Source organism: Panulirus ornatus, chromosome 9 (assembly GCF_036320965.1).
Source record: "Panulirus ornatus isolate Po-2019 chromosome 9, ASM3632096v1, whole genome shotgun sequence".
Lineage (NCBI taxonomy): Eukaryota > Metazoa > Arthropoda > Malacostraca > Decapoda > Palinuridae > Panulirus > Panulirus ornatus.
In genome coordinates, this window is record NC_092232.1 from 35,487,736 (window position 1) to 35,503,177 (window position 15,442).

A 15,442-nucleotide genomic window follows, 5' to 3' on the forward strand; every position below is an offset into this window, starting at 1 on the left:
TAACATTTACTAGTTTCCAGTCAGTTGGCACCTTACCATCCAATAGAGATTTGTTGTATATTTCTGTTATGGGGTATATCCAAAAACAGATAATCCTGATGCTGTTATGGATAGTGACGTCAGTGTCTTAAGCTTAAAGATAATTTACTGTATACATATGAATGAAAATCAACTTGACTATGATATTTTATCAATATGTCAAGGAATGAATTTAGTTCCTTAAACTACATATTCGAGTTAACTAAACACCACTTCGGCCAATATGAGTTTGTCAAAAAAAAAAAATACATGAGGAACCATTACCTTATGATAGCAGACTATTAACAACAACATGCTATCCCAAGCAGTCCCCACATACCCACTCTTAGGTAGATGTTTGTGTTGTGCAGGACCCGATTCTACTACATCATAAAGTGTCAAAAGTAATATGTATAGTAAACTACTTACTCATTGATTACTGTTTGTGTGACTTTGGTGACGTCACAGCAACAATTCAAAATGATTGCAAAATGAAGTTTGTGTAGATATTCTTTCTTTGTTATCACTTATTTTACTGATTTTTTTTAGTACATTTTATGAAATTGATTCTTTAGATATGATAAACAAAAAAGTTTTGAATTATCCCTAACATAATTTGTAAGCACTACTCTTTACTCTAATTTGTTAGCATAAAATTGATATAAATATTTCAGTCCAAAATGCACGAAAATCCAACACCACATGATCCTACTACTGGTATGGATAGTGATGTTAAAGTGTTAAAGTGAGCCAGATAATTTCTGATAATATTTGTGACATCACTGAAGATGAACTTAACTATAATTTTCATCAATGTCAACTAATAAATTCATGTCCTTAGACTAGAAATTTACTTAGCGAAACTATCGTAACATTATACCAGCAGAAGGCATCCTGGTTATGTTGATTTTTGTCAACAGTGTCAGAAAGAACAACAGCTAGTTTGAGTTAGTCAACACCAAAATACAGGAGGAACCATTACCTTCTGGTGGCAGCCCGTATACAGCAGCAGGTTACAGGAGTGTTTTACTGTAGCTGAAAAGCTGGATTGGACTACCTCTCTGGGAAACTCATATACACCATACTATTGCAGAGAGTTTTTGCTTGGTATAGCCTTACAAGTTATTGTATTATGATGTAATCTTTATGATAACCAAAGTTTAACTAGGCTAATATGTTGGATTACAAACAAATTTCAGTAACCCCTTTTCAAGATCGATCTCTTTTTTATTGTAGGAACTAACACGAAGTATATTATACAAATGGTCAGCGACAACAGCGCGCTCTCTAGCTGTCATAAGACTCACAGGTGAAGAACAGGTTTGACTGGATCACAATGTACACTGTGGCCCAGCAGTTTAACTAATACTCTGGGATACTGATGGTGGAGTGGATCCAATCCAGGTAGTCAGCAACTTTCATGTATATGGCGGGCATGTTGGGCTTAGCACACCCCTCCCGCCAGGACATGACGCCGCCAATCACAGGGGAGCCCCTCTCTGGATCCATGCACAGCAACCCACCGCCATTATCACCCTGTTCACAATGACACATTGAATCTCTTTTCTGAAGTCAGAATAATTTATAAAGATTAATTACCAACTTAAAAGAAGTTTTGAACATGGATAAGAGTATAGTTTGTTGAGATTACTTACAGATTTGTTTACACAGTACAGGATTGTAACAGTATGAATTGACTTATGCATAGATAGGATATTCTGTTGACCTGAAAAGTAACTTTCGTTTATGAGGTAGTGGAAGGTGTGAGATGATGTATTCACATGTGAATATTAAAAGGTAAGTGTTGAAAATTCATCATTAAATTGCAACACTAGAGAGCTGTCTCCATTTGCAGTAACCAAAGGTTATTATTATCTTCAGGTGAGATAATCTACAACTGGTCAAGTAATTTGTGATAAGAAGTGAGTGTGAACGTGCAAGCTGTATTAACCAGATGCTTCCCTCCTGATGAGACCAAGGAACCAGCCTCAAGTTTCCGACCAACCTGCTGCATCACCTGGAACTTGGCCATGGAGCCAACACCACCTCGGTAATCTTATCTTTTTCATTAATCAGTTGTTTCCTTTCCAGTTCCATATCTCCTCCAGGGATCATTTTCTTTATATTTCATGACTTCTAAACCCCCTCATTTTATAAATCCTGCAAATCCATGACAATAGCTCCTGTTCTTTGTTCTGTCCACAGCTGCACAGACTGGCCCTCACTTACCAGTACATTTCTGAACATTCCAGTAAACTGACATCTCACACTACATACCTTCCACTTCCTGTTGCTACTCGACATAAAATCTATGTAGAACAAATTTTAACCTGTGCTCATATTTACTTTTTACAGTAACTTTCAGGGTTTATTAACTTTTTCAATGATCCTTCACTTAGAATTTGTTTTTCATTTTTGAGTTATTCTATAGAATTTGTTTCTTTTATGCACACAGAACTGATTTTGTGTGGCTAACTGGTAATGTCTCATCCAAATAGCAGTATCTATGATCACCTTTTTTCAATATTATTATTCAACCAACTTCTCCACATGTCCACCCATAACATTATTCACATTCCCAACACAATATACATTGTCGTGCAAGAGCCATAAGTAAGCCATTCTTGAGGCTCAATCCTCACCAAATTCCTCAAAGCATTACTGTGTAGTCATTTTCTTGACCCTGCTACATCAAGAATCGGATGATGGGCCATTACATCACAAGTCTTAACATTCCATTATCATTATTTTTTTTTTTCATGCATTTTTACAATCTCTAGTCACTGGACTGGACTAGAGCATGTGAAGTGGCCGGGATAAACCATGGAAAGGGCTGTGGGGCCTGGTTGTGGACAGGGATCTGTGGTTTGGGTCCATTACACATGGCAGCTAGAGAATGGATGTGAGCGATAAGGCCTTTCTTCGTCTGTACCTTGTGATAACTCGCTTAATGCAGGCAACAGTGGGCTGTTTCTTTCCTAACATTTCGAACTCTCAACCCTTACATGTCTTTATATTTCAATTAAGGCCTGGCCTTTTTGTGGACTTTTGTCTATATGGGACTGGGGCAACTTGAAAAAGAGAAAAAAAAATCATTTACGCTTGGTTTTGGGTGAGAGTAGGTGTATGCATTATACTAAAATAGTGTGGGAGTTGTCCAGCATTACCTCAGTTCTTACAGTATGGTTAGACTAAATTCTTTGGTTTTCTTACTGAGGCTTGTCAACTGCACAACATTAAACTCCTGATCCCCTACCATGCCTGTCTGCTGTTGCTTTGCCTATCTGCTGCAATACTGCCTTACTTACCATACAGGATCCAACGCCACCCTGAAGGTTACCAGCACAGAGAGCCTTAGGGTCATGGATGGAGTTGTAGGCCGCCTCACAGGTGGAGGAGCTCAGGAGGGGCACATCAGCCCAGTGTACGGTGTTGCTGCTGCCGCCTCCTTCATGCATTGCACCCCACCCTGCCTCACGACATGAACCTGTAACAATAACCACACAATTTTCAATATCGGCGTTAGGCTTGTCATCATTTTCTTAGTAGTCATTAATATTTATTTCTATCATTCTTTTAAATATTCAATGATATTTATAATAGACAACAAGTAGGACGCTACGCTTTTCATCATTCTCTTAAATTGTCATTATTATGATAGATGATAACAAGCCTTTCCATCATTCTCTTATATAATCACTGATATCTATAATGACAGTACATTATCTAAATTAGATAGACATTCTATTCAGTTTCCCTGAGAAATTACATGATCTTTATATTCCTTGGAACTTAACTAAAGACTCTAGTTTTGAGGTATTTCATGTTTTAGAGTTCACACAGGAAATCAAAGGCTTCTAATGCCAAGTACTACATCCCTCATCACTAGTTTGGCTACTGACCACCTACTTCCCACGGTATAGTTACTGTCTGTCACCTGCTGCTAACAGTGTAGGTACTGTCCCCTCATCTTACAACAGTGTGGTAACCTCCCTGCCTACCGTAACACACAGCTTACGTTACTATGTTACTGCCCCAGGGGCATCCATCAGTATCGAAAAGTGGCGAGACTTCTTTTATGTTGTTATGCATTTGATAGAGAGCACATAACGCAGCCTTTGTCTCCAGACAGTCAGAGGTTTTAGCAGTTTTAAAATCTTTTTAGGCCTAAAATCGCAGCTATTTCCGTGTTTCAAGAGCTTGACAAAATTCAAAATTAGCATCGAACAAAAAGAATTAGTGTACCAGACAGTCTTATGGAAATGATGTTTTTAAACATGGCCTACTCAGGGCAAAATTTATGTGTGGTTGGATAGAAAGGCGTATGTTCTTCCCTGCAGACAAAGAGGAACTTGTTCTCTCGACGATGAACACCATAGGTGGCCTTGGGGTTCGTCTGACCCTCACACAAACTTTTACAATATGATCATTAGGTATGATGGCTCGTCCTTTCACCTGAATTATGGGTCAAGTGAAAGGTCATAATCATCCTAGAACTAACCTGACCTTGGAACCTCGCTTGACTTTGATATTGGGATTCAGTCTTGGGACGTTGAACTAGGCCTTACCTGCCAGGTCCATGGCATGCTGAGGCATGGGTGCTACGTTGGTGTACTCATCCAGGATGGCTGGCGTGGAGAGGTGAATCAAGGCTATGTCGTTGCGGTAGGGAGTCTCCCAGCTGAAACCCAGCACAATTATTTTATTCTCACTGGGTTTACATGTGGCTGTGGTGAAGTCGTGAGATGAACATTTATGATTTTTGGCAACAGTTACAGTATGCAGAGATGGCCTTAACATTGTTAGGGTTTGGGCAAGAGAGTCATTTGGGGCTCCTTACAAGAAGAATTTTGACGATCTGAAAGCTAATTGAAGATTTCATTTTCAATTTTCTTTCTCCATGAAAATGTCATGAAAGTATTTTCATACAATGTTGATGTACTAATACAAAAATCTGGGGACCCCTTATATGAAGATTTCTGGACAGATGCCCAGCCTTCCTCTTGTGATAATGAATTGGAGCAGATGAGTGAACACTGACAACTCAACACTAAGACAGAAGAGGTGAAATGCAATATGTTATTCCTCTATTGTTTCAGTGTACAGTACCAATCCTGAGGCATCATGTGAAGGTTTATATACAGAGTTTGAAAGTCATTTTATGGAGAATCTGGAAATCAAGGTGGACTTTCGTAAGGAATCTACTGGTGCATTTTATGGCTGTGGGGAAAGCCTAATATCATAACAATGATACGCCCAATGAACAAGAAAACTAAACGAAATCCAATGAAAGATGGCTTCAATTCTTACTCTATATCTAATATATACATTGAAGAATTTACTTAAAACAGAAAAAAGTAATTTTTTTTTATCAAAACACTAAGGTAATCGTGCAGTTAAATTGGCGTATATAGTAAAGGTGATCGAGTAGAGAACAAGGTGATAGGACACGTACTAGATGAACTCTGGGTGCTTGACGAAGTAGTCAATGAGCAGGTATTGTTCCGTGCCTTCCTCCACAGTGGTGTCGTGCTCCCCGCTCACTACCTGCACATACACACACACAGATGGCAATACTGCTATACACCCACCATACGGTGTCAACTGCACATCACTTAGAACAAAGTCGTTTTTAACATTGCACTGCTTACTTATGACTGGTATATACATTACAATAAGAGCCATGATCACTCCGACAAAAATATGAAAAAACCTAAAGTAAGATTATACTAAGGTGTCATGATGGATTAACTATTCAGTATATATATATATATATATATATATATATATATATATATATATATATATATATATATATATATATATATATATATATCGCCGTTTTCCTTGTTATCGAAAGACCGCCAAGAACAGATAAAGAAAGGCCGCATCTGCTCACATCTATTCCCTAGCTGTCATGTGTAATGTACCGAAATCACAGCTCCCTTCCACAACCAGGCCCTACAGACCTTCCCATGGTTTACCCTGGTCAATGCATATGTCCTGGTTCAGTCCACTGAAGCACGTCGACCCCGTATACCACATCATTCCGCTTCACTCTGTCCCGTTCACTCTTCACCCTCCTGCATGTTCAGGCCGCGATCGCTCAAGATCCTTTTCACTCCATCCTTCCATCTCGGTTTATTCTCCCTGTTCTCCTTGTTCCCTCTATTTCTGACGCATATATCCTGTTTGTCAAGCTTTCCTCACTCGTTATTTTTATATGTACAAAGTATTTCAACACACCCTCTTCAGCTTTTCAACCACACTCTTTCTGTTACCACATCTCTCTCTTGCCCTTCCATTACTTACTCGATCAAACCTCCTCACTCAATACATTGTCCTCAAACATTATATTTCCCACACACTCACTCTCCTCCACACAGTCTTACCTAAGGCCCATGCCTCGCATCAATATAATAATGTTGAAACTACTATACCTTCAAACACACCCAATTTTGTCCTCCCAGACGATCTCTTTCCATTCTTCAGTGCTTCCAGAACCTTCGTTCCCTCACCCACCCTATGACTCTCCCGCTTTCATGGTTACATTCACTGCCATGTCCACTCCCAGGTATCTAAAACACCACTTCCTTCAGTTTTCTCCATTCAAACTCACACACCAACTAACCTGTTCCTCAACTCTGCTAAACCTAATAACCTTGCTTTTATTCACAGTCACTGTCGACTTTTTCCTTTCACACACTTCCAAACTCGGTCACCTGCTTCTGTAGTTTCTCACTCGAATCAACCACCAGTACTGTATCATCAGCAAACAGCAACTGACTCCTTCCGAGGCCCTCTCATCCCCACACGCTGCACACATTCCCCTTTCTCCCTCCTCACCACCCCAACAAATTAAACAACCAGTAGACCAACCTTCACTTGGAACCATTTACTCTGCTCTCTTCCTTCTTATACACTTGCCTCACCCCCTTAATAAAACTTTTTCACTGCTTGTAGCAGCTTACCTCCCACACCATATACTCGTAAGACCTTCCACAAAGCATTTCTGTCAACCCTATCATATGCTTTCTCCAGATCTATAAATGCCATACACAAATCCATACCGACAACATATTGAGCTTTAGAATAAAACACTGGCTTATTTGCAATCCAAATACTTACACAGATATCTTCAACTACTCTTGGCTACACAACAAAATCCCTAACATCCGGAACTTGCCAACTTATACCTGTACAAAAACCCTTCGAACCACCCAACTCCACCTCCTCCAGTTTCCCTTTATCACTTCTATCCGCAGTGGCCAAATTATGTAGAAAAAATGATCCACAAGAGAATCAGACAAAACATCACACTCTCTGCCTCATATCATGGCTTCAGACTCTACAAACAGCTTACACAGCATATCTTATGTGGCTCCAACCAACCACCGGTCATTTCTCCAACTCTCTTCAATCGCTTCCCCCACAGCCTTCCATTACTTCAGGAAAACCACAACAGGAAGGTTCTTTCGTGTACAGGTGACCTCACAATCACATCACAACACCCTCTTACACCCCAGTGGCAACACCAAACACGCAGCTCTACTGTTGGAACAATGCCTCATCCAGAACAGAATGTCTGCATCTCCACAAAGGTCATCAATCACTTTTTTTTTCATTTATACCACAGACAGACATGAATCCTGCTCATACTCTCCATTCACCATGAAGTCTCTCTCACTGAGCAAAACACCAACCATTCTAGCTCACATGCAACACGTTCATTCCCCTACGCCAATAACATCAACACAAAAGCAATATACAAACTAAATATCTCGAGAACACTGACTGACACCAGATCTAGACAAAAACAATCCTTCAAAATCCTATACAAACAATCCATTCGCTCCACCTTAAGCTATGCCTCACCTGCCTGGTCTTCCACCTTCTCAGAAGTAAAGATAACAAAGTTGTAAACCATGCAAAATGATGCACTCAGAACAATTACTCGCTGCTTAGCAACCACAAATACTGAACACCATTACAGTGAAATAAAGATTTTACTAGCACGCTTGGCACTCCGTTCTCGGCAACAGCAGTGGATCTATCTCACTCAAATCACTAACTCAAAACCGCCAGGTAGAAATAAAACGCTTACCCTTGCATCACACATTAGTAACGTCTTCTCACAGATTTTCCAACAAAAATAAGTCAGACAAAACACATGCATTCTGAATAACCCGATAAGAACCAAACAGCCGACCTCCTAGCTCAATTCTAAACTCCAACCTACCAGACTTACATCTATCAGGAAACCACACTCCCCAGAAAAACACGAGTCACACTCCCGATTACGCTCTGGACGTCACCCATCACCACAACACTACAAAGACCGTGTCAATATGCCCTACGATGCAACTAACGTAAAAAAGAAACGGAACACTTGCTGAATTACCCTACACTTTCTGCACATAGACGCACACATCTGTACATAGATGTACACATTTGAAGACAGTTTATGATTTGTGATCACCGACCGGTGGACATAGCCAGCTTCCTGAGAACTGCAGGAACCTCATAAGAATAGAAGGGACTGTTGGGGCGAGCAGGTAAGGTAAGCATACAAGGGTGACATACCCAGAGCCACTCCGGCTTCTCAGAGTCGAGACAGTGAGCTGCAATGAGGACCCACTCGGGGGTGAGGAGCGAGGCGCCGCACAGGTGCCAACCCTCCTGGAAGTTAGTCGCCTGCAGACTCACCAGCCACGGGAACTGACCTGTGGGGAGAGTCACCAGACCTCGCTCACACGTCAACACCGGCCGTGCCAACTGTGGCTAACACACAGGGTTGAACCAGGGGAGGTTAACACTGCCCGTCACAACACACGAATGTATATAGACATTTTAAAGTCATGAAGAAACATTGCCTCATGACAAGTGTGATGCTGGAGCACGACGGTACAACACTGGGGGGTCTATTCAGGCCTATAACCTTTGACCTGACCCTTATGGTTAAGTGCCAGGCCATCGTACGTATTTGTTATACCGTCGTGAACTATTCAAGGGTTATTCGGTCGTGCTTAACAATCGTACCACAGTGCTCAAGGGAGTGATTAAGCGTATTAATGATAAATTCCATGAAAACTTAATATAGTTATTTGTTATCGAATAGCTTCGGTAATTCTATATACTTTCCTTGCACCACTTTATTTCCCAGCTTATCGAATTTATCTAAAGAAGAATAGTTGTTACAATTATCGAGATTCCTAGACATTTTTGTTCATACGGACAAAGAGGATTCTTGAAATTATTTGATTTTTTTACTGTTCAGCAGTAGTGACTGGGGAGGTCTCACACCTTGTGTCCATGTTCTCTTTCTGTTTTGGGACGATATTTCAAGCACAGGGCCGGCCTCAAGCACCCATGTGCACTTTAAAGTATTGGAATCATTAGTGGGAGGATGGCTAGTCAGTGTTTAGGCTGCTCGCTTAACATTTCTGATTTATCGGGTCACCGACGATTGTGGTAAGTGTTACAAATCTGCCTACATGTTCTTCGAGCGTTAACGTGAACTAATGGTACTGATTTTGATGTGGCAAACTAGCCACCGGGAAAAAATCATGGACGTAAGTTGGGTAAACCACATTTTATCTCTTACTCATCTGGGGGACTTGCTGTTACGTCGAGGTAGCCTAGTCTAGAGAGCTCGCCGGTTGAGGGGTTTAGGTGTGGATTATTCATGACTGGTTTACCCAGTGATTGATAATGGGTACCAGGAATTAGCAGAAGAGAGAGAGAGAGAGAGAGAGAGAGAGAGAGAGAGAGAGAGAGAGAGAGAGAGAGAGAGAGAGAGAGAGAGAGAGGATATGCTAAGCATGAGAAAGAATATTCCTTTCAATGGCATTCCTAATAGAAAGAAAACCGGGGTCACCCAAATATTCCCTCAACCCGTTTTACCTAGGTTAGCATAATTGGGTAACGATTGGTTACTTAGGCTTGGGTAATAAACTAAACTTGACAGGCTACTCGGGTAAACCTCGGCGTATAAGAGGGGAGGATATGGAAGTGATTTGTTAATGGCATCATTAACCATAGCCAAGGTAAATATTTCAGTGTTGACGTGTTGACCATCATGTCCGTTCTTGGTTTTAACTCCACATTTTCCCTCTAACTTTGAGCTTTCTTCACTCTTGTCTTTTGTTTTTTAATTCCCTCTAACGTTATTTTTGGTTTAATCGGCTTATATAACAGAGTTGTTGCAGTCACTGAGATTCCAATGTTTATGTAGTTGGAAAATAGCTTCATTTTTTGAGGCATCAAGACTCCCTCTGGACGTCCTCGAATATTCAAGTGAAACTCAATGTCGAATCAGGATAGATATTGGTAAGAATATCAATTATTGAGACTACTCTTCTTAAGAGTGTCATTAATTCAAAGATATTATCAAGTGTTGCGAAGGAAGTACAAAATTACCATCGCTTCATTTCTGTTGATTCAATATGTGATTTTCTTTCAATTTTCAGATATAAAGACAGTTTCTATAACTATTTGGAATTCTTGTCGATCAGATTTTTAAGGGAAAACTTGAAACATTAAATTCCCTTTAAGTATAGTGCTTTTATTTCAGGATGTTGCATAGATTTTGATGGATGAGATGCAACTGAGTTTGAATTTGTTTCTAGTGCATGAATATCAAAAGATTACGAATCGTGACAAAAGTCAGCATTTGCCAGCAGAAAATGTAATCTTTAAAAATGAAAATGCGTCCATAACGTGGGTCGTAAGTATGAATTCTCTTAGATAATGGCTTACCTTTGCCAGCCTCGTAGCCGCCAGCTATCCTGGGTTGCTTGACCAGCGTGGTCGCCGCCGCGCACGCCAGACCCGCTGCTCCACACACACACACACGCACGGGAAAAAGAAAATTATAGTTGTTCACGGGAAACCAAATATATCTTGAATATGTATTCTCGGTAAATAGATATATTGGCGGTAGGGGTTCTGAATACGAGAGTGAATGATATGGCAGGTGATATAGTATTATTTGGGGGTCGATAAGTGGAAATGAAAATATGAAACAGCTGGTAGAGTTGTGTGCTGAAAAAGGATTTGGTGATTGGGAATATTTGGTTAATATAAACATGCAAACAAAAATGTACGTGGGTGAGTGAGGTTAGGGTCAAGTGACAGGTGTGTAAATTAAGCGCTTTTTTTTTTTTTTTTTTGAAAGAGGGGGTGGGAGTTCTTAGACATGTCTGAGTTTAGTGGGGTGCTAGGTATTGTTAGGTGAAGGTGAACGAAAAACTTTGTAGTGGTTTTATAGATAAAGAGGAAATGACGTGTGCAACAAGTGATGGAAATGAGTGAGCTTGGAGAAAGAGGCCCGTGTGGTGGGATACCAAGAAAGATTAGGTGAAGGGTAGTATAAAGTGAAAGCAAATGTAACAAGGGAGTAAGACTGAATCAGAAAGTATTCAGGGAGGCAGAGCTTACACATGCTGGAGAAGTATGTAGCATGCGGAAGGTGGGATGTAGATGTATGAGAAAGGGTGGTGTGTGGCAGGATGAGGTAATCAGATCGCTCGTGATAGAGAAACGAGAGTTGTATAGACGGAATCATCAGGAAAGGAGTTCGGGTGATTGAGAGGTATACAAGAGATAGCAGTTAAAGGTGCGGGAGTTGAAAAAGAGGACGAATGAAAATGTGGTGAAAAGTTATCGATAAACTTCAGAGAAATTAAGATGTTTTGGAAAGTGAATAGTGTGAGAATAAGAGAACAAATATGAGCGATAGTCAGGGAAGCGGATCGGCAAGTGGAAAAGTAGGTATATGAGGTGAAACAGAAATGGAGATGTTTTGAAACACTGCTAATTATAGTAGATGACAAGGAAGCGGATATGGTGGGTTTGGCACGAGGTAGCGGGCGGAGTGAGAAAGTCTTGCTGAATTGTTCGATGAAAAGAGATTGGCTAGTGAAAGCCTTGTGTAAGATAAGGTGTGGTAGGAGCGGATGTGATTGCATTGAGTTGACTGGTTAGTGAAGCTATTCACCATTCGCATGTTCGAAGGTGAAAGTGCCTGGGGTCTGGCAGAGTGCATGTTAAGTGTACTTACATGCAGTCAAGGGGAGTAAACGTGATGGCCTAAGTGGCTGTTAATGATATTTGGCAAGGTGGACAGGTGGGTGGCGACTGAGAGGGTGATGGCATTGCACAGTGCATCTGACGGGAGTGTGGCTGAGGGAAAGGTAGAATCAGTGTAGACCAGGTAATTCACTCGTAGAGTTTGTGGGAAGTACTTAGGAAAAGAGTGAGTTTCATTCGGCATTTATGGATCTGCAGAGAAGATATGATAAAGATGACAGAGATGCCTTGTGGAAGGTACTACGAATATATTGGGTAAATGGAAAGTTGCTGATTACAGTGGAGAGGTTTTACGAAGAGAATAAGACGTGTACAAGTAGGAAGGGAGGAGGGTGAGTGGCTTTCAGTGAATGTGGGTGTGCGTCCAGTGCGTATGACCATCTTTTTGGACGACATGGCGAGGGAGGTGGATGCAAGGGTTGTAGACGGAGGGGAAGGACTAGTGTATGTATCCTGGGACGTGAGAAATAAATCAGCTGATGTTTGCAGGTGACACGGCTCAGTTGACGGACTCCAGAGTGAAACTACAGAGGTTGGTGACCGAGTTTGAATACTTTATCAAATTAGGAAGTTGAAAATTATTGTGAACAAAATCAGATAATGAGATGCAGGAGGAGGATGAGACTTGATTTGAGTGTATTTGAATGCGGAGAAAATGGAGTGCCTTAAGCTCTTGGAAATGGACAAGGCAATGGATGGTACCATAGGAACTGAATCGAGTCATTGGATAGGATAGGGGATTAAAGTCGTGGGTAAACTAAGAAGTGTGTGGTTGGAGAAGTCATGGCTGCTAGGACGAAGATGGGCATGTTTAAACGTGTTGTTGTTGTACCGACTGTATTGTGCAGATATGTATTGGGCAGATGATGAAGGCGAACGTGTTGGAAACGATATGTTCAGGGAAAGTATGTAGTGTGAGTTGGGTAGATCGTGTAAAGGAAAGCCAGTGGAAGAGAAACGTGTGGTAGTAAGTGTTCTCTGATACTGAGGCCAGACCAGGGTGCGCTGAAATAGCTACGACATACAGCGGGGAAGGGTGGGTGGGGGAGGGGGGTTGACCAAGAGCGAGATGGGAGGATAGAGTGAAGGAATATCTGGAGTATTGAGGCCAGAACATCCAGGAGGATGAGAGGCGCATGAGACAGAATGAATTAGATCGCTGTGGTATAGTGGGGGCGACATGTTGTCCGTGATCTGATGTAGGGAATATGAAACGGTCAGAGTAAACAGAATGGTCTGTAGGGCTTGGCTGTGGATGGAAGGGCTCTGGCTTCGATACATTGGACATGATAGCTAGAGACTGGATGTAGGTAAATGAAGCCATTGTTCGTCTGTTCTTAATGCTACCTCGCTACGACGGCAGAAGCAGTTGTGTGTACAGAAGAAGAATATTTAGACCAGAGTGGTGGATATGAGGACATTGTTAATGATAAATTATAACCATTGTCTGGCCGGTGCTCAGGCAGGCCCGGGTGACCCAGTGTGAGGGAGTAGCGTCACACAAGTCGGCCTCGGTCGGGCTGTCCTGGTGAGGTCTGGCAACGGAATTGTTTACCCTTTGGTCGTTCTCTGGAGCACCTGCCCAAGGATGCGACACCTGCTGGTGCTAACACCACTGCCTGAAGGAAGGATTATCTGCTAACTCCATTACTCGCACATAGTCGTTGTGTCTTCTGTGGAGTTTTGTGAAGGAGGTGAATTAACCTAATCTTCTGTCAGTGTAAACGACGAACTGTTTTCTAATGACCGCTAGTAAAATTCATTCAATTTAGACCATGAGTTTTGGGTTAACACATCGTATCGGGAGAGCGGCTGGAGACAACAGTCAGCCTGGGTTACGATGAGGATATATCTACAAACTGTACAACAATGGAACGAGGACTTGGATGTCAGGATACGTCTTGAGCCGGAAGGTTAGAAGTCGCAAACGGCAAAATGGCTGGGCTGAAAATTTGGTAGAAATGTTGAGTATAACAACAGAGCGCAAGGGTTGGGGGGGGCTGAGGAAGGGAGAGTCGTGAGGGGCGTCTGGTGGTGGATAGAACTGGAAGGAGGAGGTTAGGTCTAAGGGTTAGGGGTCGGGGGAGAGGAGGGCTGTTCAGGGGGGTATGGGGGTCGGGTCGTGGAGGTCCATGTGGGGTGGGGGTGTGAGTTGGAGGAGTGAAGGTCCATGTAGGGGTAAGGGGGAAGGGGGGGGAGGGAGTCACGTGACGGAGGAAGTGTTGGGCGGGGAGGGTCTTGGGCCACAAAGGCGGCCAGGAGGGGTGATGATGGAAGCTTCGAGGTTACGTTGGTACAGAGGATCAGGTGTCTTCTCATGTTGGGTGTCCTGACGCGTTGTTGTCCTGGCTGTGTCATTGAGACACCAGGAACATTCAGCCGGTGTCGTCCTGTGAGAGGCACTTACGAGCGACATGATCATGTGTTCCCAGCATCACACGACCCTCACAGGAGAAGCTCTAGGTGATATATTAATGATCGGGTCTTACCTGTCACGAGCAGTGGTATCCACATGTCTGTGTGACGGATGGCCGCCGTTGTGGTAGAATGGCTCGGGTGGGGAGACCTGGGCTTTTATCAACGCTCACTCCTGGGAAGACACACACCTGCCCATACATCCTGGTCCTCACCACCCTGCGCTGCCAGGAGGGGGGAAAAAAAGAGTGATTCACACATTGGTCACACCATCGTCAGCGTGTGTGATACTCTGTACACTTGTACCGAACTGTGTGTCTGGCTCGAAAGAGTTGTTGAGGCAAGGTCGTGCGTGCAGTAGTGTGTTATGAAGGACGAGTCGCTGGCTGCACCTGCGTCATAGGAAGTATGTTCACGATTGTGCCATGAGGCCTCTGGAAAGCAGGTCATGAGTGACACCAGGACACCTTTCCACGAAAGGGATCCTGAGGCAGTTATAAAATATATATACATATATCTTATCCCTGGGGATAGGAGAGAAAGAATACTCCTCACGTATTCCCTGAGTGTCTTAGAAGGCGACGAAAAGGGGAGGGAGCGGGAGGGTTGGAAATCCTTCCCGCCCGTTTTTTTAGTTTTTCAAAAGAAGGAACGGAGAAGGAGGCCAAGTGAGGATAACCCCTCTAAGGCTCAGTCCTCTGTTCTTAACGCTACCTCGCTAACGCGGGAAATGGAGAATAGTATAATATATATATATATATATATATATATATATATATATATATATATATATATATATATATATATATATATATATGGAAGAAGTGATGTTTTAGATATCTGGGAGTGGACTTGACAGCGAATGAGAACCGTGGAAGCGGAAGTGAGTCACAGGGTGGGGGAGGGGGCAAAGGTTCTG

General features: G+C 42.3%; 1 protein-coding gene across 1 annotated transcript; it reads right to left on the reverse strand.

The window, feature by feature from the left end:
• Positions 1-1,219: 1,219 nt before the first annotated feature.
• LOC139750335 (trypsin-like) lies at positions 1,220-14,679 on the reverse strand. Its single transcript, XM_071665014.1, has 7 exons — positions 14,598-14,679; positions 10,777-10,851; positions 8,602-8,741; positions 5,474-5,565; positions 4,587-4,699; positions 3,327-3,505; positions 1,220-1,554 (listed from the first exon to the last, which is right to left on the reverse strand). The coding sequence occupies exons 1-7, from the start codon at positions 14,620-14,622 to the stop codon at positions 1,381-1,383; spliced, it is 798 nt and encodes a 265-aa protein (XP_071521115.1). The 5' UTR covers positions 14,623-14,679; the 3' UTR covers positions 1,220-1,380.
• Positions 14,680-15,442: the final 763 nt, after the last annotated feature.

Excerpts from the sequence above, each read along its gene's own strand:
- LOC139750335 (XM_071665014.1), bottom strand. The coding sequence starts at position 14,622 with ATGTGGATACCACTGCTCGTGACAG. Across the intron at positions 10,852-14,597 it reads GATACCACTGCTCGTGACAG|CGGGTCTGGCGTGCGCGGCG; the intron begins GTAAGACCCGAT and ends TGTGTGGAGCAG. Across the intron at positions 3,506-4,586 it reads GCATGCCATGGACCTGGCAG|GTTCATGTCGTGAGGCAGGG; the intron begins GTAAGGCCTAGT and ends TTATTGTTACAG.